Below are 20,987 nucleotides of genomic sequence, written 5' to 3'. Positions count from 1 at the left end.
AGTCACTGGCCGTGTACACGCAGCATTATTGACATTTATTTTTATGTGTTGTATAGGTGATACCTGGGATTGAACTCATTCCATTTGCATTATTACAATTTTGTTTGGATCTTTAACACATCAAACTTAAGTTATCTTTTTTGTTGTTTAATATGCAATGGGACTAAAAACCAGTAAAACTTATCAAACGCTATTGGTTTTGGCTAGTACCTACTAATAATTTGCCAATAACTTTGAACTATGTCGTAATAACTAATTCACAACCCTAAAGTCAAACTTTGAGTCAAGTTAAAGTTATACAGTCTGACGTGATTTGTGCGTCTCTAACTTTTTTGACTTTAATTGGGTAGAGACCGTGAAGCTGAAAGTGAAAGTCTCGGGCTCAGATGGCACATCCACACTTCATTCCCTGAATATCTGATACAAATTGCACATGATAATTGCAGGCGTATGCTCTGATTGGGTGGCTTTTTGCCTTTTTGGATGAATTTTATTCAGTCCATAAACTGTTTATTACGTTTTAAACAGACTCGGGAGTTATTCATCTTAACTGGCCGACCCAATAAAACCTTCAGCATAGTCCTAATTTTTAAATCCAACTAAATATGTGCCAATAACTTTTGTATTATGTACATCCAAGTGCTTTCAGGAGAAGGGGAGAGTGGGGCACAACCTAACACACACATCTCTGCTTCAAATGAACATTTAAAGTTTGTTTCTAGTACTTGCCATTCTTGGACAATTACACCAAACGTGACAGAAGTGCAATCGTTACATCTTACCCCATAGGTGGGGTTAATTGTAACAGGCAGGGGATTAGTTGTAACACTTGCTAAAAATAAAGTTAGGCAAATATTTCAATACTATTTTGTCTATATACTTGAAATGGATATTGTTTATATATCTGTCTATAATAGACAGGTATCCACACTGTATTCATTCATCCAGCCCTTTTCTAACAATAGTTCAATTATAAATGGATACAAATGTCTAAATATGTCAGAAAAAGCAGCACAATTATGACAAACCATTTTTTATATGTGACCCAGTCTGTAATAACCATACTACTGTTTCAAAATCAAATTCTGAGATAATGAAAATCAAAGTCTGATTTTAGCCATTCATTTTATTATGATTTCAATCTTTGACGTGACCTTATTCAATCATTAATAAAGATGGCAACAAAAATACATTTTACCCACTATTTTTGATAAGACGGGCACATTTATTTTGTTGGAAGCCAGCAATCATTCATGTGTAGCCTATTGAAAACAATGGCAAGAATTACACTAACGTTAGCGGTTTTCATATCGTAAGTGCTGAGGGGTTAGTTGTAACACAGCGTTACAGTTAACCCCGCTGGGTGAAAATATTTTCAAGCTCACCAAAAAAGTTGCTAAGACCTGCAGACATATTTCAAAACGATGTTATGTTTTAGTCAACAAGACACTGATTAAGATGACATAACATTGGATTTGGTATCTTACACACCCATCTCAGAAAACGAAAAAAACATGATGATGAAAAAATTTACTTACATGCCACCAAAACACTCGTTCATCAATAACTCTAATTTCTAATAATTTGCGGGAGATCGTCTTTTGGCAGCATGAAAAAAATAGCCTGGAAGACTGGAACAGCTAGACTTGCCTGTCTGTGAGGAGCAACCGCATCCAGCATAAACCATCTAAGACTAGCCCACCTGCTAAGGCTGGCTTTAGCTGCTTTTTAGCAAAGAAATTATTGCAGAATTTATTTTAGGTGAAACGTTATCACAGAGAGACGTTCATGCTTCTCAAGAGATTTGTTTTTCAATGTCTTTCATGTTTTATCATTTTTGTTTTCTGGATTTTAATGTGTGGGTGTTAGCATGGTATTAGCAGCCTCATGTTTCTTGAGCATTTGGTCTGTGGCTAGGCACTCTTGTTTGCATGTGGATTCTTATATCTGGCTACGTTGCAGGAATCTGACTGTTAACAGAGACCTAAAGAAGGGTTTGTTTATACTCTTATCATGGTAACCATGGCAACCATCAGCCTCCCTGACTCCTGATGGTTTCCATGGCAACCTTTTAGATTGATCGGTACTGTTTATTTTATTTTATTTCGGTGTAATTTGGCTAAAGGCATGCTCAAGCACTCACAACACAAGCGTTATATTAAAATGTAAATATGTATACTTTGTGTGTGTGTGTGTGTATATATATATATATATATATATATATATATATATATATATGAGATGCACATGCGGTGATGCAATTACGTGTCTGGTCCGAACTTTACTTCTGGTTTCTGTTTGTTTAATGGTCTGACTAGTTGCTAAACCAAACTCTTAAACAAATACCTCGTCGAAAATAACAAATATTTTGATTTCAAAGGTAATCTACGTGTTGTTTATTTTAATTGTTATATAAATAATCTACTTTAAAAGGATTTTTTTGTCATTTATTCTTAGCGGAGTTAACCGGAAGTTACGTGCTTTCCACAAAAGCTGCTTGTTTATGTTATTAATGCTAGAGCTGGTGAAAAAATTGTCTGTGATTCTTCGATTCTAATGCGTGTCTCCTCAGTAAAGCCGGTTCGGGGATTAGTAGTAAACCGCTATCATCTGCTTTCAGATGGAGCGACATTTACTACACAGAGCCATATTTCACCGAAAGCTAGGAAAATCGTAGTTATAATCGTGGAAGATCGTCTTCAATTATGAACGCGATTTTGCCTAGCTTCTTGGTGAAATACAGCTCTGTGTAGTAAATGCTGCTCCATCTGAAAGCAGGTGATAGCGGTTTACTACTAAACACCGATTCAGCGATTTTTTTTGTTGTTGTTGTTGCCCAACTCTAGTTACTGCTGAAACCGTCTATACATATTTTATTGTTTTGGCTTAATTGATGATGCGATTGGGACTGAATGCCCTTAAATTACAGATTAAAATGTATTGTATTTATATCTAAAAGTAATAAACTGTGTTTAAGCAATTTAATGGAGAATTTTTTTTGCAAATATATCCACCTTAACTCTTTCACCGCCAGCGTTTTTAAAAAAAGTTGCCAGCCAGCGCCAGCGTTTTTCATGATTTTCACCAAAGTTTAATGCCTTCCAGAAAATGTTCTTCTTTAAATAAATAAACATACAATATACCAAATGAAAGAACAGACCCTCTGCTTTCAAACAAAAAAAACCCGTTTCATCCTACCTTTAGTGGTTCTTTTGCAATCAGCTTTTGAATATGGGTAGGTTTCTGCAAAAACACCACATTTTGAGCAAAAAGCAGAGATAATTCCATTTTTGTGACTGACTTTTCATAGAGATCTCATCCAGAGCGATCTTTAAAACAGACACGGACATGCAGCAGCTTGCCATAGGGCAATACTTCCGGTTTTAAAAAGTTGCGGAACCTGGTGGATAATAGCGGTATTGCGGAAAGACGGAAAATCTCGTCATTGGCGGGGAAGCGTTTTCTCTTAATTGACGAGATATCTCGTCAATGGCGGGGAAAGAGTTAACTTCGAAAGCAGAAGTAAGTGATGACAAATTTTCTTTTTTGTGTAAGATGTCCGTTTTAATAGTCAGCCAGTAGGAAACGATGTTGTGGGAGCACGCACAAAACATGATTAAAAACCATTATGGTAAATATTTACTACACCCGCCATGTATAAACCAGTGGGATGATGAAGTAGAATGATATATCATATAAAGATACATTGAATAATTTTACGTTGTTGCTCGGAGTTTATGCGTTTTCGATGCTCAACTGTAAAAGCACAGAGACACACAGCGGGAAAGTCAGTCGAGTGTTTGTGCATGAAATCGACTGATAATTTGTGTTACATTTATTCAGTATTCCTTTCGTTTAATGCAAAATATTATTACAATCGCCTCTTACGCACTAGAGGGAGACATTCAAAGCTAATTCAGATTATTATTTCTATAAATTATATACTATTTTTCGTTTAAACCATAAAAGTTTGTGCAAAAACATTAAGAATTTTCTAAACATTAACTAATAAGCAGTTAAATCAATTATAAATAAATAAACAAACCACCTATCAAATCAAAATATTTTTGATCAACATAATATTAATAAATACAATTTTTGTAAAAAATAAAAGGTTTTACTGGATGGATGTGTGGATACAGATCATGGGTGCACGTGCGCCACATACACATTCAGCTTTGGTGTGTGGATTAAAACAAATGTTTTGTAGAGATTTACTGCATTTGTAACAGCTATTTTGACAACCCCCAACTGCACACATTATGCCGGTCTTCCTGGATTTCAAAATAAGCAGTAAAAAGCCAGTCAAAACGGCACACTCATGTCCCTTGCAATACAACAACCATTAGCTTTAGTGTTTAGTGGCTCACCGGAAGTCTTTCACAATAAGGCTCAAATATGGCAGCGCCCACATTTACATAAAAAATAAGGTGGATAACTAGTCTCAGACTATTTATTTTGTAATCAAAATAGTGTTTATTTGGCACAGTAACAATCTTATTTGGATGACAGCATACTGGAAGGGAACAGATACATAAACACAACTTGTAAAATATGAAACACACTTATTTATGAAAGTATAGTACAAAAAATGTCATTAAATTACACAGGGAGTCGTTTAAGAGCAGTTTATTAAAATGTTACATTATTTTATAGTCATTCATAGACGAAAGCATTGCTTGTGTCTTAAATCTTAATGAGCTGGCTCACAGTCTTACGACTACATGGAGAGCTCCGAACATAAACTGCATTCTAGCAGAAGTAATTCATTACTTAAAAGACAACCATACAGTTAACGACCAATTAATCTCCCGTGGGAAATAAGCATTTATAGTAGCTCTATTCACACAGTTTAGGGCTGATAGCCGCATTTACTGTACCTACAGGTTTGGAAATATTGTCTTTACACAGCAGGAATTGTTTCTGTCTGTAGGAACGAACAACTAAAGTCTATTACAGCGCAATGCATGTAACCATAGGCTGTGCGAAAGGGTGGAGGCAGGGACTAATTTGCATATTCATATCTATGGATACAATAAATATTATAGTCATGGCGGATGTATCCTGTTAGTCAAAAGAGAACAGAAAAATGCAATGATATTGAGCTCTGTATGTAGAAAATGTAAAGAAACGTCACTAGTTTAATTTTCAATATTAATGGTCGTTATATGAATAAATAACATGCAAGTTAATATAATCATAATACGATATGAGCAGATATCAGTTAGGGCTGTGACGAATAATAGTGCAAATGCATGTTTTTTTCTCAATGAATGAATTTTAGTGAATTACAATGAAATCCCGGCACATCCAAAAGCCTGAGGGTGCTCTTGTGCATTTGTGCCACAGAAGAAGTACCATTACAAACACTATTCCAGAAAATGTCTATAAGAATATTTATATCGCTGTTCTTCAAATTGTTTCAGCTATTTTCATGATAATATGATTTTGTGTTGATTTTTTTAAATGCACGCTATAAACGACTCCGACTCATAATGATTTAGATTAATAAGGACTTCCTACTGGCCAAAAAGCCGTAGTATACGCACAAGTTGTGCATGAAACACAGAATCGCAGCCCGCCGATTCAGAATCGATTTTATACAGGCATTTTAAATGGGACACGCGATTATATAATAATGTCGGAATAATCGGCTATCTGTGGAAAAACTTAATCTGTGCATCTCTGCATTTTCATAGATCTGCATGTGGGTAATTCTCGCGAAATTAGATTTATGAGGTGTCATAAAACATTTTGATAAATGTAAATGTAAAGTAAGAGGATCAAAATAAGAAGCATACAGTTACAAACATCTCTTCATGTACTATTTTGCACATGATTTCAAATGACATCATACAAACAAATTGTGTTGTTTTTTCACATTTTAAGGGGAAAATTTTCATTACCGCAACGTGCCCATGACTGGATTTGGGTTCTTTGACATGAAAATATTTATAATTTGAAAATCTAATAAAAAGCTTCAGTGCATGTTATACCATAAACATTTACCATAAAGAAACATGTGGTATTTAGTGATAATTGGTAAATGTAGAGACAATAATAAGGAATATAAATGTTTCCAAGACAAATTTTCTCATCCTCCGCAACAATTTCCAATCATTGTTTAAGCCCTCAAGGAACTAACATTTTTAAAAAAAAATTGTTGTAAGGGACATAATTGACTGTGACACTCAAGATGGCTACCAGGTAAGCAGTTCTTATTTTTTCTCTCCAGATAAAAGTTAACATTTTGTTTGTCATAGTACCTAGACAACTTTTTAGTTCTCATTACCGAAACATGAGTTTGTAAATGCAAATATTTAATGTAATATCATATTGCGGTAATGATAATTTTTAATAATGATAATCTAAAAAAATTTAAATAATTCTATAAGAAATATTATTTAAATCCTCTAAAAATAATGTTTATAGTAAGTTCAGACCTTAATCTTATATGTGCAAAAAAAATTGGCTCCAAGGGCTTTTTAAAAAAATCTGATGCTGGACACCTTCTAAATCTGGATTTTGTGAGAATCACCCATATACTAAATGAGGCAAGGGTGTACAGTAACATTCAAGCTGTTTTAAAGGCGTTCTAAGCGAATCTGCGAGACGTTAGTTTTTGTTGACGTTTGAAACTGTTTTCAAACCGACGGAGCGTAGCTAACTCCTCCCCCTCCCTTCCGTGCTTTCATGAATGCGCCCAACCCCCACCCCCAAATCCTTTTTGTCGTTTATTGGCTGGAACACTTTGTTTTGTTTTCTGGTGCTAGGTTTGGCCACTATGTTGATATTGCCGTTTGTGAAGCCTGTGCTGTCTACAGGGATCGCGTTTTTTTACAGTTTGATCAGCGGACAGGCAGCAAGCAGATAGCGAGGAGATGTTTCCGGTATGTAACAAAAAATGTTTTATGGTCTAAAACGCTTCAATTCGCTTAGAGCGCCTTTAAAGCATGAAGAAATTATAGATTATAGTTTTCATAGAAACGACTGCATGTGGCACTGCAAAGACCAATCAGTGTGACATCGAATTATTGCGAGAGTGATTCAAAACCTTTTCAGCTTTGCTTTCGATTCGCTTGCTTGGTACTTTGATGTCAAATGCTGATCGGTTTGCGCAGAGCAAACACGCAATATTTCTGACCGCTCTGCGTGCCTCGTCTTCTGACACGATCTTGTGCCCCCCACTGGGCAGGCGAGTCAACCACTGGTGTAGACGTAGCCTTGAAAGCCACTAAACTATCATGTGAATTTGAAACGGTGACGATAAGAGCGTCCGGGAAACCTGCTTGGTAACACAAGAGGCGCAGAAACGATGCACTTTACCTTCAATGATCTAACAGATTGTGACCCTGTCTTCATCATGACTCACACTCATTAAACTCTAATGTTGTGTGAAATGTTGAGTGGTTTATTGCTCGGTCATTGTGGCTTGCCAGCACTCTCAGCACTCTTTGATCTCTTTCTGCTATAGGATGTACAGCTCTAATAAGCTCTCGGTGCCCTTTTATCAGATTGTGGAGATCAGACCGGCTCTCGCTTTGACTGCAGCGCTGAGCCAAATAGAGCGAGTGTTTACTTGATCTTATCCCAGACCCTCTTTGAGCATAAAGAGATTTGTTTAGTCTTGCTCTCTCTGTTTTCGTTTCTGTTGCTTTGTTCTGCTCTTCACACCCAGTTGTTTGGTTTGCTCGCTGCTTTGAGACGTTCAAAACGAAAGATGCGCTGCAAGGCCAAATAGACCAGAATGATCACAATCATTGTGTTGCCATAACAACGTGTGTCTATCACTCGCTTCACATTCTGCTTGTACGAAACCTCTGAAATAAGATGCAAAATTTTTGATTTGTGTTTGTGTGCATTTGTTTTTGGTTTGTAGCTAGAGTATGAATTTAACTTTTTACTACAATATAACATTTATACATTTGGCAGCCAGTGTTATCAAAGCGATTTATAGTGAATTACAAGTTAAACATTTTTCAGTATGCTATCTGGGATCGAACCCATGATTTTTAACGCAATGCACTACCAGCTGAGCTACAAGAACAACTGTATGCAAAATTATTGTTTCATTTACTTGCAAAATTTGTGGATAGATATTTAATTTTGTCAACTAAATATCAAATACTTGAAGTAGTAAATTCAGTTGACTTGATTGAACTTGCACGCAGCATGTTTTTTTGTGTTAACACTTGGCAAACATTTCAAGGTAGATATACTGACCCTGAATAGCTTAAACCACAAAGAAAGTGAAACGGACAAAATGATACTACAATGTTTAAATAAAAAATTATAGCGCTTTATTTGTAACAAGGCATATAACTTTAGCATTACTCCACTAAGCGGAGGCGTCATCCTCCATTGCGCTGCTAAGAAGAGTTATGTGATCATGGGTGGTCTCCACCTGAGTTGACGTACATAACATAGCTTTTCAAACATGTATGACATATTTTGACATGGTAATATCCAATGTCCTCTTGCATTGTAAACGCGAATGCAAGAGAACAAAGTAAAATATTGAAAAACGTTAGATACGTATTTTAGGTGTGGCATGGCATACAGTATTTTGAGTTTTGGTGTTTGGACTTGGGTTTTGATTGGTGGGTTTCATTACACAAACCTGGCAATCCTGCCTGCAGAAATAAAAATAAAAGTGCCAGCACAAAGGATGTTTATTTCTCTTGTTGCTTTCAAATGTGACCTGTTATTGAAGAGGATTTCAATTACCCCTGGCATTTGAGAAGATGTCTTGCAGCCGTATGTGTGAACTTGTACTTATTTCTCAACACAAGTGTGAGAAACAAAGTGCGGAGGAGAGCATGTGATCCACAGGCTGAACAGATGGACAAAGACTGTGAGCACACTGTAACTGTCAGGCTGTCCTCTCGCAACAAACGAAGGATTTTGTAAAGCGATCGACAACATATAAAGTGCTCCACAACATCACTTTTGTTAACTCACATACATAATATTCTTGACAGAGGCATGTAGCTGACTTTTTTATATAGACTTCAGGGCTCGCAAAATCGCTAGCCCGACGTCCCGGGGCTATTGTGAATTCCTGTCGGGCTACCGAATTGTATCTCCGCCCTGCCCGTCGGGCTATCTTGGGGAGGAAATAATAATTAAATGTTTTTGCTTTGTCTCAGATTTAGTTAGGTAATAATATTGTATGTAGCCTATTTTGGCCGCGCGTCCTCTTGTCAGTCATTATCTTCACGTAACAAGTGAAACTGTCAGGAAATGAAGTGAAAGCATAAATAAACCCATCCTTTAATGTGCACGTCTGAAATGCGCGCGACCCTCTGCACGCGACCCTCTGCACGCGCTTCTCCCGGCTTCACTCTTCACAAGCACCTGCTTGCTCTTGTGCTCAGCGCGAACTCAAGTCATTTATAACTTCTAACTTCTTCAGTTAGTAACTTAAATATGTGAGAAGGAAAATATATTTGAGGGATTTCCGATCGATTTGACACGTCTACGCTATTATGAGAATATGATGTTAGAAGCTTTTGATAGGTGACTAAACAGCAGTGGTAAAGATATTTTACCTAAGGCGAATATAATGTTTATTTGTCATTTCGTTTTACCTCAGAGTCTAACATTATTCTAGCGAAAATAAACGGCTATGGTAACATCTGTTAACCTAAAGGGAATTAAATGTTTATTCCTTTTTAATAAATATCTGCTTTAAGTCTTCTATATTGTGTTAAAGTCACTGGTTGTTTATATATTTGATAAAATACCATGTTATCTAAATACAATGTGTGATGTGTTGAGGTATTTTTTATAAAAAATAACCTGTGTTATAATACATTCATATAATATTTCAGAAATATAACAATTCAATTATTCTAACGTTAGGGAAACGTTAAATTAACCTAAAAATAACATTAGGGGAATGTTTATTTTCTTTAACAAACATTCCTTGCTATTAAACAAAAACCTTGGAAAATAACATTCTAGAAACCAAAAACTAATGTTAGGGGAACGTTTTGGGAACCAAAGATTGTTAGCTGGGGATGAGCAGAAATAGTTGGCTTACATGGAAATCCAGGATTTATCAATATTCTACATTAAACAGTGTATTTTTTATTCGGGCTAGTTGTATTCATTTCGGCTACCAAAAATGAAAGTGTGCCTGCCCGAAGGGCTACCAGGGATTAAAAAATGTTGCGATTGACTTCTTTTGAAAAAGATTTACTAGGGGTTTAAAGGGTCGTTCCACTTTTTTTGGAGAATATGCTCATTTTCCAGCTCCCCTAGAGTTAAACATTAGATTTTTTATCGTTTTGGAATCCATTCCGCTGATCTCTGGGTCTGGCGCTAGCACTTTTAGCATAGCTTAGCATAATCCATTGAATCTGATTAGACCATTAGCATCGCGCTAAAAAATAACCAAAGAGTTTTGACCAAGAGGACTATTTTCAGGGCAGTGCATAATATCACTACGCCTGCTGCACACATGTTACGGCAGCAATGTCCTTGATTATTACGCCAGAATGAGAGTATAGTTCCTAGCCATATCGGTCTAGAAAATCACAACTTTTAATTTTCTGTCGGTCTTAGTACAAGATGTAACTACAGAAGAGTCAAGTTTTAAATAGGAAAAATATCCAAACTCTTTGGTTAATTTTTAGCGCGATGCTAATGGTCTAATCAGATTCAATGGATTATGCTAAGTTATGCTAAAAGTGCTAGCGCCAGACCCGGAGATCAGCTGAATAGATTCCAAAATGGTAAAAACTGTGTTTAACTCTAGGGAAGCTGGAAAATGAGCCTATTTAAAAAAAAAAGTGGAGTGTCCCTTTAAAATCAGAATATTATTGTCTGTCTGCAAATATCAGACTGGTGTTGAACATCAGTCTGCCTAGTTTTGTGTTAAGCAATAGTCTGATAGTGTTTGTATGTATGTATGTATATGTGTATATATGTGTAAAGAGTTTGGTTCTAAAATGGTTTTTTGAAAATTTTAACTTTAAAGAAAAATCATTAAATCATCAAAAAGTCTCTCTTTGGATTTTATTTCCCCTCTCTGTTTGTGTCTCTCGTTGAGATTTTGATCAGTTCGCTTCATTTTGTCACTTCTTCACACTTTATTAACACACTCTCGCTTGAACTCTCTTTCTCACTTCCTGTCCCTCCAGCATTAAGATGGTGTTGATGTGGACCAGTGGAGACACATTCAAGTCCGGATACTTCCTGTTGACTCAGGCTCCCATGCAGTTCTGGATCTGTGGTCTCCTGCAGGTGTGCGTGGACATCGCCATCCTCTTCCAAGTGTACTACTACAGTCGATACCCACAGAAACCCATCTCGCACACCACACATACCACCGCCAAGGCCCTTTAAAACACACCCATTTGAACAAACTTGCACCATGGATCTATATACAGTGGTCTTAAAAGGTATTTGTGCACATCAACCACGTTTACAAATGTGTTATTGCTCACGTTTTTTTTTTTTTTTTTAGCTGGACTAAGCTTAATCTTTTTGGTGCCAAGGTGATTTTTAGCGGATGTAAAGTCACTTCACATGGGTGTCTTCTTAACCACAATATTGAGGGTCATTTTACTATAATATCTATTGTTGTATGGTTCAAAATAATATTAGTTTCTGTGTGACATATTTAGCAGTTTTTCTTTCTTAAAAAATTCCTGGTATTTGGTTTTTACTTTGGGGCCACTGTATATAGATATAACACACACATAGATATAAGCAACTGCTGCGTACGCTAATGTATACGAGCAGCAGTATTTGTAAGGAAACGCAGTTATAGTTACAAGCACACCAGCCCACAGCAATTCTAATCATGGATTTAAAAACGAAAAAGCCTTAGAGATTCTCAGAAAGACTGGAAATGTATCTGACATCAGATGAGTGAATGTACAAAGCTTTTATTATGCAAGATGAATGCAGTTTACTTGATTTTATTGAGAATATAAGACAGGTTTACCTCAGTAGAGTGCTGTTGTGATTCAAAAGAACAGCACGGGACGCTACCCTGAACCAAAAACCAAACCCTCTACATTTGTTAGTAAGTATAGTTAAAATAGTTAAATTAGGAGACAATCCTAACATCATCATCATAGAAACGTCTGACCATTCAGAAGCATTAAAACCCTCATATCTATCGACTATTAAAACATTTGTGTTATAGGGAGTTTATTTATAATTTATGTGCTATAGTTTTATCTGATTTCAAGGCTAAGTAATTCATACATGAACTCTGAACATTGCTGTATAGTTCATATACGCCAGTCAAGTGGTGGTTGTTGTTTTTTTAAAGAGATGCTGCTCATTGATAGTCTCTTTAAAGAGAGATTTCTCTTCCACTAACATATGTCATTTTGTTCATTTTGTCAACGCAAGCATTCCATAAACACATACAGATATTATGAAATGCTTATAATTGCCACAACTCGGTTCTTCTCATTTAGATTATAAAGACAGGGTTTACTTTTTTACTTCTGTTGTTATTTATTTCTATTCTATTTGTTCTGTCTGTTTACTTGCTTGACCCCGAGTTCACCCAAAAATAAAAATCCTGTCATTATTAAGCTACTCAAGTTATTTTAAACCTTTATACATGTGTTAATCCGCTGGAAGATATTTTGAACATTTGTACAGTTTTGGAGCACCATTGACTTCCAGAGTATGGAGTAAGTCAATGGTGCACCTGCTTTTTGCTTAAAGGGTTACTCCACTTTAAAAAAACAAACAAACAGATAATTTACTCACCCCATGTCATCCGAGATGTTTATTCAGTCGGAAAATTTTTTTTTTGAGGAAAACATCAGGATTTTTTCCATATAGTTGACTTTAGTGGACCTCAACAGTTTCAATGCAGCTTCAAAGGGCTCTTAATGACCGAGGCATAAGGGTATTATATAGCGAAACGATCGTCATTTTCGCCTAAATTCTTTATACTTTTACACCACAATTTCTCGTCTAGCACTAGGTGTGTGACACGCCAGCACGACCTTACGTATTTTGTAATCACATTACATACAGTATTTGAAATGCACATTTGTGGATCATTTTAAACAATAAACTGACAAAAAGACATTTAATAAGAATCATTCCACATGTAGTAGTTTTGCATACATCATCATGCATGACTTTCGACGTGATTACGTAATACGTATGGTTACGCTGGTGCATCACATGGCTAGTGCAAGACGAGAAGTGTGATGAGTAGTTTATAAGTAGGGCTTCATAACAACTAATCGCAACTAATTGTTAGCAAAATTAAAGTTTTTGTTTACATCATATAAATGTGTATATTGTGTATAATAATTATGTATATATATAAATACACGCACATGCATGTATATATTTAAGAAATATTTACATGTTTATATACATTGTTATATTTATATATCATTTATATTACATTACATACATTTGAAAACTTTCTTAAAATTTTACATGCATTTGTGTGTATGTAAATATACATAATTATTATACACAATACATACATATATATGATGTAAACAAAAACTTTAATTCTGCTAATGATTAGTTGTTATGCAGCCCTATTTAAAAGTACTTTTTTGCAAAAATTATAATCGTTTTGCTAAATAAGATCCTTATGCCTCGGCTGGGAATGTTTGGAGCCCTTTGAAGCTGCATTGAAACTGCAAACTGTTAAGGTCCACTAAATGTTGAAAAATAAAATAAAAATTACTAAAACATGGGGGTGAGTAAATTACCAGAATTATTTTTTATGAAAATGGAATAATCCTTTAATTACAAATATCTTCTTCTGTATTCAGCCGAACAAAGAAATGTATAAACGAATGAAATCACTTGAGCGTGAGCAAATAATGACAGAATTTTTATTTTTGAGTGAACTGTCTCTTTAGGTTTTGGCTTTATTTTAATGTATTTCTTTTTCAGCGTTTATATTTTGTTACTGTAAATGTTGGATTTGATTGTATGCTTTTATCTATATTTCTATTATTTTAAACCGTTATCTATGTAAGATTCATGGAATGAAAGTACCAGCTGTATACATCTGTTCATGATTACATCTATCTCTGTAGTCCACACAGTATTTTTGTTGCATCGGGTACCCGTCTAGCCAAATGTTACTGTTATATTTTTTTTAAGTTGTATGCCATTGTACACTTAATATTTTCAATGCTGCTTTTTATAGCACATTTGTTCATAAAGTTTTTTGGAAGAAAAATGCTTTTGTGATTTTTATGTGAATTTATATTTTTAGGAAAATGTTTTGCAAGCACATACAGTACTGTTTTGACTATCTATCAAAATGATATACTAGTATATAGCTATTCTTTTATTAGGTAAATATCACAAAACTATGTCCAGGGTGAATAATAACGATAGGTTCAGGGTGAATTACTCATTCTTTCCTAAAGAAAAATAGCTGTGATGTACGATCATTGTGACATTATTGCTCTGCGGTCTATTTTGTACCAGCATTCTCACAGGTTGTGAAACATTCAGACTGGATTATATTATACATTATATATGTTGAGACATTAAATGGCCTATTCTGTATTAAAATGGGAACCTGAGATTTATTAGATTTGTGGTCACTATAGCAGTGTTTGTCTTGGTCTTGCCTTTATAAGCACATTATTCTCAGGGGGGGTCAATGTACCGCTAGTCAATATGAACCGTCCATTACTGCTGGAACAATCTGACCCATTTTCTATCACACACACTATTTACTGTATCATCAATTTACAAAGCAAGCTAACAGTCAAGACCATTAAAAAATAAGAAACTTTTATTTCTTTAAAGGGTCATTCATTTTGTTTATTACAACCAAGATCCTGAGACTATGGCATCTAAAGTAACTATACGCAGAAAATGTGATGTAATTGTGTTTTCACAAACATTTGTTATTGCGAATCAGCCGTATAGGAGCATAACTCAAAGTTCATAACAGTGTTACTCGCTGTGTCCTCTGTCACCAAAGAGGAAAGCTTATCGTACCTTAAAGGTGGATGCAAAATTAAATGGCATTCTTCACAGTTTTTACAGGAACATCCTTGCTTAAAGGAACAGTTCACCCAAAATCTTTACTGAAAGCCCCCAGGGACTGTCATATCTCACTGCACTTTCACATATTACATAACTTGGCTTTGTATTATATATTCAAACTTTGGTTATGACAACTGATGTGACATGCCTTCACACCATACATTCAAATGTATGCAGATGAGATTTGAAAGCTATTGTAGATAGGGAATTTTGCATGAATAAATGAATGGTATCATGTGACTTTAAAAACATGTTTAAACATCTTAAAGGGACACTCCACTTTTTGTGAAAATATGCTCATTTTCCAGTTCCCCTAGAGTTAAACGTTTGATTTTTACCATTTTGGGGTCCATTCAGCTGATCTCTGGGTCTGGTGGTACCACTTTTAGCATAGCTTAGCATAATCTATTGAATCTTATTAGACCATTAGCATCGTGCTTAAAATAATATCTGCCTAGAAAATCGCACATTTTAATTTTCTGTCTGTCTTAGTACACGATGTAACTACAGAAGAGTCAAGTTTTAACTATGAAAAATATTGAAACTCTTTGGTTATTTTTTGCGCAATGCTAATGGTCTAATCAAATTCAATGGATTATGCTAAGCTATGCTAAAAGTGGTAGCGCCAGACCGAAGATCGACTGAATGGATTCCAAAAAGGTAAAAATCAAACGTTTAACTCTAGGGGAGCCGGAAAATTAGCATATTTTCAAAAAAATTGGAGTGTCCCTTTAATGACATAATGATGAGTAACCAATCATTTTGAGTGAACTGTCCCTTTAAATAATTGTGCTTTGGGCATACAATCCTGTCTTTTGTAACCCCACCAACCTGTTAACCACCTGTTTCAAAAAGATACTATACATAGCAGCGCACCTATTCCACATAGTCATCTAAGACTTTAGTGACCTCCGAACCTGTGGGGCCGCTTGACTTGCAAAGGCAACAGATCTACGGTGGGCAACGGTGGCTTCAGCAATGCCGTGAATGGAACTGTCCGTATCCTGTGAGTCCTCGCTGTTCTGGGATTTGGTACTGTCTTGCGAATCGGGCTTGAGCCTCGCGGCCCGAGTCTGTTCCTCTTTGAGTTCCAGGTAGGAACGTGAGAAAGTGTGAAATATAGACGTGACGGGGAACGCCATAAGCAGAATCCCGCTCAGGATGCTACTGAGTGCCACCACCTGACCCGGGATGCTGCGTGGAACCATGTCCCCATATCCAACCGTTGTCATGGAGATGACAGCCCACCAGTAGCTCCCGGGGATGCTGGTGAACTCCTGCTTGGCGCCCAACTCGCTCTCGGCCAGAAAGACCAACGGAGAGAACAACGCCATGGCGACGCACAGGAAAAGCAATAGTAGTCCGAACTCTCGGATACAGCGCCTTACCGTCAACCCCAGGGTCTGCAGCCCCAGAGAGTGACGCGCTAAACGCATCACGTAGAAGATCCGCAATGCTCGAAGAACTCGCAGAACCAATCCGACCTTCTCCAAATAGTTGTTCCCTGATCCCGTGGGCCGGTCGCCCACAGACAGCGAGTCCACGATCAGAGTGATGTAGTAGGGCAGGATGGCCACTACGTCAATGATGTTGAGGGGTGTGCGCAGAAACGAGCACTTGCTTTGCGTCTGGATGAAACGGAGCAGGAATTCCAAAGAAAACCACCCGACACACACTGTTTCTAGCACAAAGATGTTGTAGCACCTCTGAGAGCATTCACCCTGAAAGAGGAAAGATATGTGTTGAGTTTATGATCAAGATCATTGAGTCATTTTACTATGCAATAGATTCTGTGTCATATCAATTACATACTGTCATATCATGCAAAATTAAACTTACCGTTTTAAAGGAAATAGTGCATTGTATTATAAGTTTTACAATTGGGAACCCATGATAGTTTGATCTTTGACAATGACACCAACAGAGAACCTATGAGAATGTGACCTAATGATGACCTAGTAAGGGGCTAATTGTATGGACCATTTGGTTAAACAATAATACAGTTCATTACATCAGGGCACAGTTGCAATGTAACACATTAGACATTGATTACACATGAAAGAAACAAAATCCTTCAAGACGTGTGTTTCTAAATCAACAATATAAGCTTACTTCAGAAATCCGGCATGAACAGAAGGCTCTTTAAGTATTTAGTTTGCCCAAAGGCCTCATACACGGTTCAAATGAAGACTCTAGTCTGATTCTCAGTGCAGAACGTGTTGTTGGAGCTCAGGGATTAAATGTTGGAACAACAAACTTTTGGAGAAAACACTCAAAACGTTCTGGAGGAAAAGTGGTTTGAAACCGCAAATGTGCTTGACCTGGAAGGACCCAGACGCTAATCCAATTGAGAGGCTGTGAAAGATTTAAAGGGCTCATATTAAAGCTTTTTTAATCTTTTCAGATAAAAAACACGTACAATAAAAACACTGTAACGTTCAGACCTCAATACTTCCTCCCCATGGGAAAAGACCACTGAAATAAAACATTTCATTGGGCTAGTGCAGTGCTTCTCAAAACTAGGGGGCGTGCCATGACATTTTTTAAAATACATTATTCATCATAAATTCTGGACGGGGTGGGGCAAAAGGCATGGACCGTACACTAGTGGCTAAACTGAACTCTGGAACAAATACCCTATCAATTGATTTCCTATACAAAAGGGGAGACGGCAAACATTGATCACGGCTAAGTCAAGGGAGGTTTGGCAGCCGATCTGTATTTAAAGGAAAACACTACAGTTTTTCAATATTTTACTATGTTCTTACCTCAACTTAGACTAATTAATACATACCTATCTTTTCTCAGTGCATTCACTTTTAATCTTTGTACAGCGCTGAATGTGTTAGCATTTAGCTTAGCTCCATTCATTCCTATGGCTCCCTCAACACCGTTTGTTTATATTGTTACTGCACTCTAAAAATGGCTGGGTTATTTTTTTACCCATGTTGGGTAAATATTGGACAAAACACATGCTGGGTTAAAAATGACCCAGTGTTGTTGAGTTGTTGTTATATTAACCCAGCCTGGATTTCCCCATGCTGTCTTACGCGCAAATTTATTCACGCTGCAAGTCTAGCATGGAAACTCTGCCCTTTTTTGCCCCCGAAATAGGGAACCAATCACAGAATGGGGAGGGGGCAGCAAGACGATGACGATGTCTATGCGGCACAACGAAGCAGTTTTGTTATTTATTATAACACGGCAACAGACGCAAAGTTACTTTTCGATGCAGCCTTAGACAGTGTTCGAAGTAGTATTGAACACAAGTTTATTTAAAAAAGAGCAACTTTTGGCGTTAAACTAGGCTATTTCATATCCAAGAAGGATGTTTGTGTATGGCAAGACATGCAAACACAGAGTTTTATCCTGTAGGACCAACCTGCTAGGCATTGTCGTCGACGAAGTACAATTAACTTATAAATGATAACTGGTATTTATTAATATCATTGTCATTATGCCTGCACTGTGGTTGTCGTAGTGCCACTAAAATGTGTTGCTTTTCAATATCAATATACAGCTACCGGTTTAGTTGCATAGCTTTCAGTTGCACTCCTACCGGATAAAAGTCGTTTACTTTTGAATTGATGTCGCTCTACATACGTCATCTGGTATAATTGAAACGATTGGCTATGAGCTACGTACAGACGCATTTGATAGACATTCGTAGCGCCCAATAAACGGCTCTGGGCATTTGTAAACCATGCCTCAAACACGAGAAAATGAGCATATGGTTTCCAGTGTCATTTTCTATGAGACTGGTCTGGTGTTAGCCAGGCTTATATTACCCCAACATTTGGGTTAAAACAACCCAGCATTGGGTCAATTTTAACCCAGAGGTGTGTTATGTCCAATATTTATCCAAAATGGTTCAAGGCCATTTTTAGAGTGTGCTGAAATCATTTATAGAGGTGCTTCATGTTAAATGATCCGATTGGGCCCTTTATTAAAGTGGCAATTAATAAAAATCACACAACCTGTTTGACCCGCAACTGATTTTTTTGTTAATATATTATTATTGACACGAAACATAAATGAAAGGCAGGAAAGTGGATCAAACTTCATTTCTGCTTAATGGTATTGTCAGGAATTCCTCAGTGGATTTTAAAGTCATACTTGAGCTGTTTGACGCACAATGCTGTTTCTAAGGGGAATAGCCTTATTTAATTACACATTACTCTAGGGAAAAATAAAACTTAGTAATGAGCTTCATCCAGACAAATATGTTTTGCCCCTAATGGGTCAAACAAGCAGTTAGAAAACAATGTCTAAATTATAAGTAGTTCATTTAAATTTTCCTTATGAGCCCAACATGAACCCATATAGCTACCTCTGGAAGAAGTTATTTATCATATGTAGTTAATGAATATCATTAATATTTAAAGATCTAATTATATGTGATTATTGCCTTGTAATGGAAAATGATGATGGTGAATTGTTAAGCTATTTGTGGGGTTTTGCCCATAACGGATATAGATATTTATGTTTTCTGCCAATATTGCAGTCAAATTCTGTTAGAATTTGTGCACCCTGATCATGTTTTAAATCAGATGATCTGTATACAGTAACTCTGCATCAGAAATCTCATAATGTGACAGCACGTACTAAATTAGATTCACATATACTATATAGTATAAATATAGGTAGTGTAAATTAAATTTGGATGTACTACATCCGCCACGTTGATACATCATGCAATGCGGTAAAACAAGTGCAATTTAACCACAAGGGCGAACTGTTTTATATATAACATTTGGATAAAGCTGCGTTACAGCTTTCCAACATTTTTGAATATGACAACGCCTCTCCTTCTTTTTTTTCAATGGGTGAGTCCTCCCCCGGGATCTAACATGATAGTAAAGTGCCCATCGAATGCACACTTCCAAAATCTTGCCAGAAGTATTAGGTCATCTGGGTACTTTTCACCTACTGTTTTTCCAATATTATTCTTGCCTCACTTACTATATAGTATTTAAGTAGGCAATTTCGGATTCTGTGTAAATCTGTATTGGTGGAAGTCAAAAGGAGCTGCACGTTTCATACAATGAATGGAAATGGGACAGTTTAAAAGCATGAAGGATAAAAAGATGAATTACAGCATTACAAGTTATTATTTCACTTTCATGGTATAGATCAGAATTGTTATCGTGGGTACTGCCTTTTTAAGTGAGCAAACTTGACAAGCCATGTAACATATTTTCGTTTATATCTGAGGGAATGTTATCATACAACACAACAGCGGTGCATTTACGCTAAGCATGTTTTAAACATAAAACATTTAAACCCTGGAAAACATACAGTAAACACCCAACATGCATTATTGTTTGTTTGTTTGACCATTTGTGCGTCTATATGAGCTGAGAATGAATTTTCATTGTGTTGCATCTCATATGTTTATTAAAGTACGTATGTGTGTATAAAAAGTAAATGCATTTGTATTCCATTAGGTCCATTCTCTGAAAATGGTCTTGTTGTGTGTTGTGGTTTTATTGTTTGGCTTTGATGGGAAGCTTTCTGGATGAGTGCATTGCTTTTTTGCATCCTATGTCACTAACACACTGATCACATTAAAACCAGACAATTACCCATTCAGGCAAACATGGAGCCCTAAGACCAGGAGATCTCTTTATCAAGCTGTTGAAGAAACTGAGCGTGCATTATTCTATCTTTATCTCAATCTCCCTTTTTCTATTTTTATCTTTGCTATTAGTCAATCATCAACAGGTTGCCACTGTGACAACATGCCCCGTTTGCGACAATGACTTAGAAATAAACGGCAATAATAATGAAACTGAACTTATTTAGTTAACAGAAGCTGACAAAGTAAACCTCTAAGAAATATGCACTGGAGTGTTAGATAGCCTCTCTTATACCCATACACACTCTCAAAAAATAGGTACATGAAGGTACAAAAGTTGTCACTGGCCAGTACCTAAGTAAGATATTACCGGCTTTAGCCAGGGCTTCAA

General features: G+C 36.4%; 2 protein-coding genes across 5 annotated transcripts in view; one reads left to right on the top strand and one right to left on the bottom strand.

Moving 5' to 3' along the window:
- Positions 1 to 15,340, top strand: part of slc66a2 (solute carrier family 66 member 2) — a 43,478-nt gene extending 28,138 nt beyond the window's left edge. For all 3 annotated transcript variants that reach the window (XM_065293399.2, XM_065293393.2, XM_065293385.2), the window contains one exon: positions 11,148 to 15,340. In XM_065293399.2, coding sequence (XP_065149471.1) covers positions 11,148 to 11,352 — 205 coding nt within the window. In that variant the 3' untranslated portion in view covers positions 11,353 to 15,340. The remainder of the gene's footprint in view (positions 1 to 11,147) is intronic.
- Positions 15,341 to 15,760: 420 nt separating this feature from the next.
- kcng2 (potassium voltage-gated channel, subfamily G, member 2) overlaps positions 15,761 to 20,987 on the bottom strand; it is a 31,511-nt gene continuing 26,284 nt past the window's right edge. For both annotated transcript variants that reach the window (XM_073812701.1, XM_065293369.2), the window contains one exon: positions 15,761 to 16,739. In XM_073812701.1, coding sequence (XP_073668802.1) covers positions 15,912 to 16,739 — 828 coding nt within the window. In that variant the 3' untranslated portion in view covers positions 15,761 to 15,911. The remainder of the gene's footprint in view (positions 16,740 to 20,987) is intronic.

Source organism: Paramisgurnus dabryanus, chromosome 19, assembly GCF_030506205.2.
Source record: "Paramisgurnus dabryanus chromosome 19, PD_genome_1.1, whole genome shotgun sequence".
In the NCBI taxonomy this organism is placed as follows: Eukaryota; Metazoa; Chordata; class Actinopteri; order Cypriniformes; family Cobitidae; genus Paramisgurnus; species Paramisgurnus dabryanus.
The sequence above is the reverse complement of the archived record's forward strand: the minus strand, read 5'-3'. Positions and strand labels throughout refer to the sequence as shown.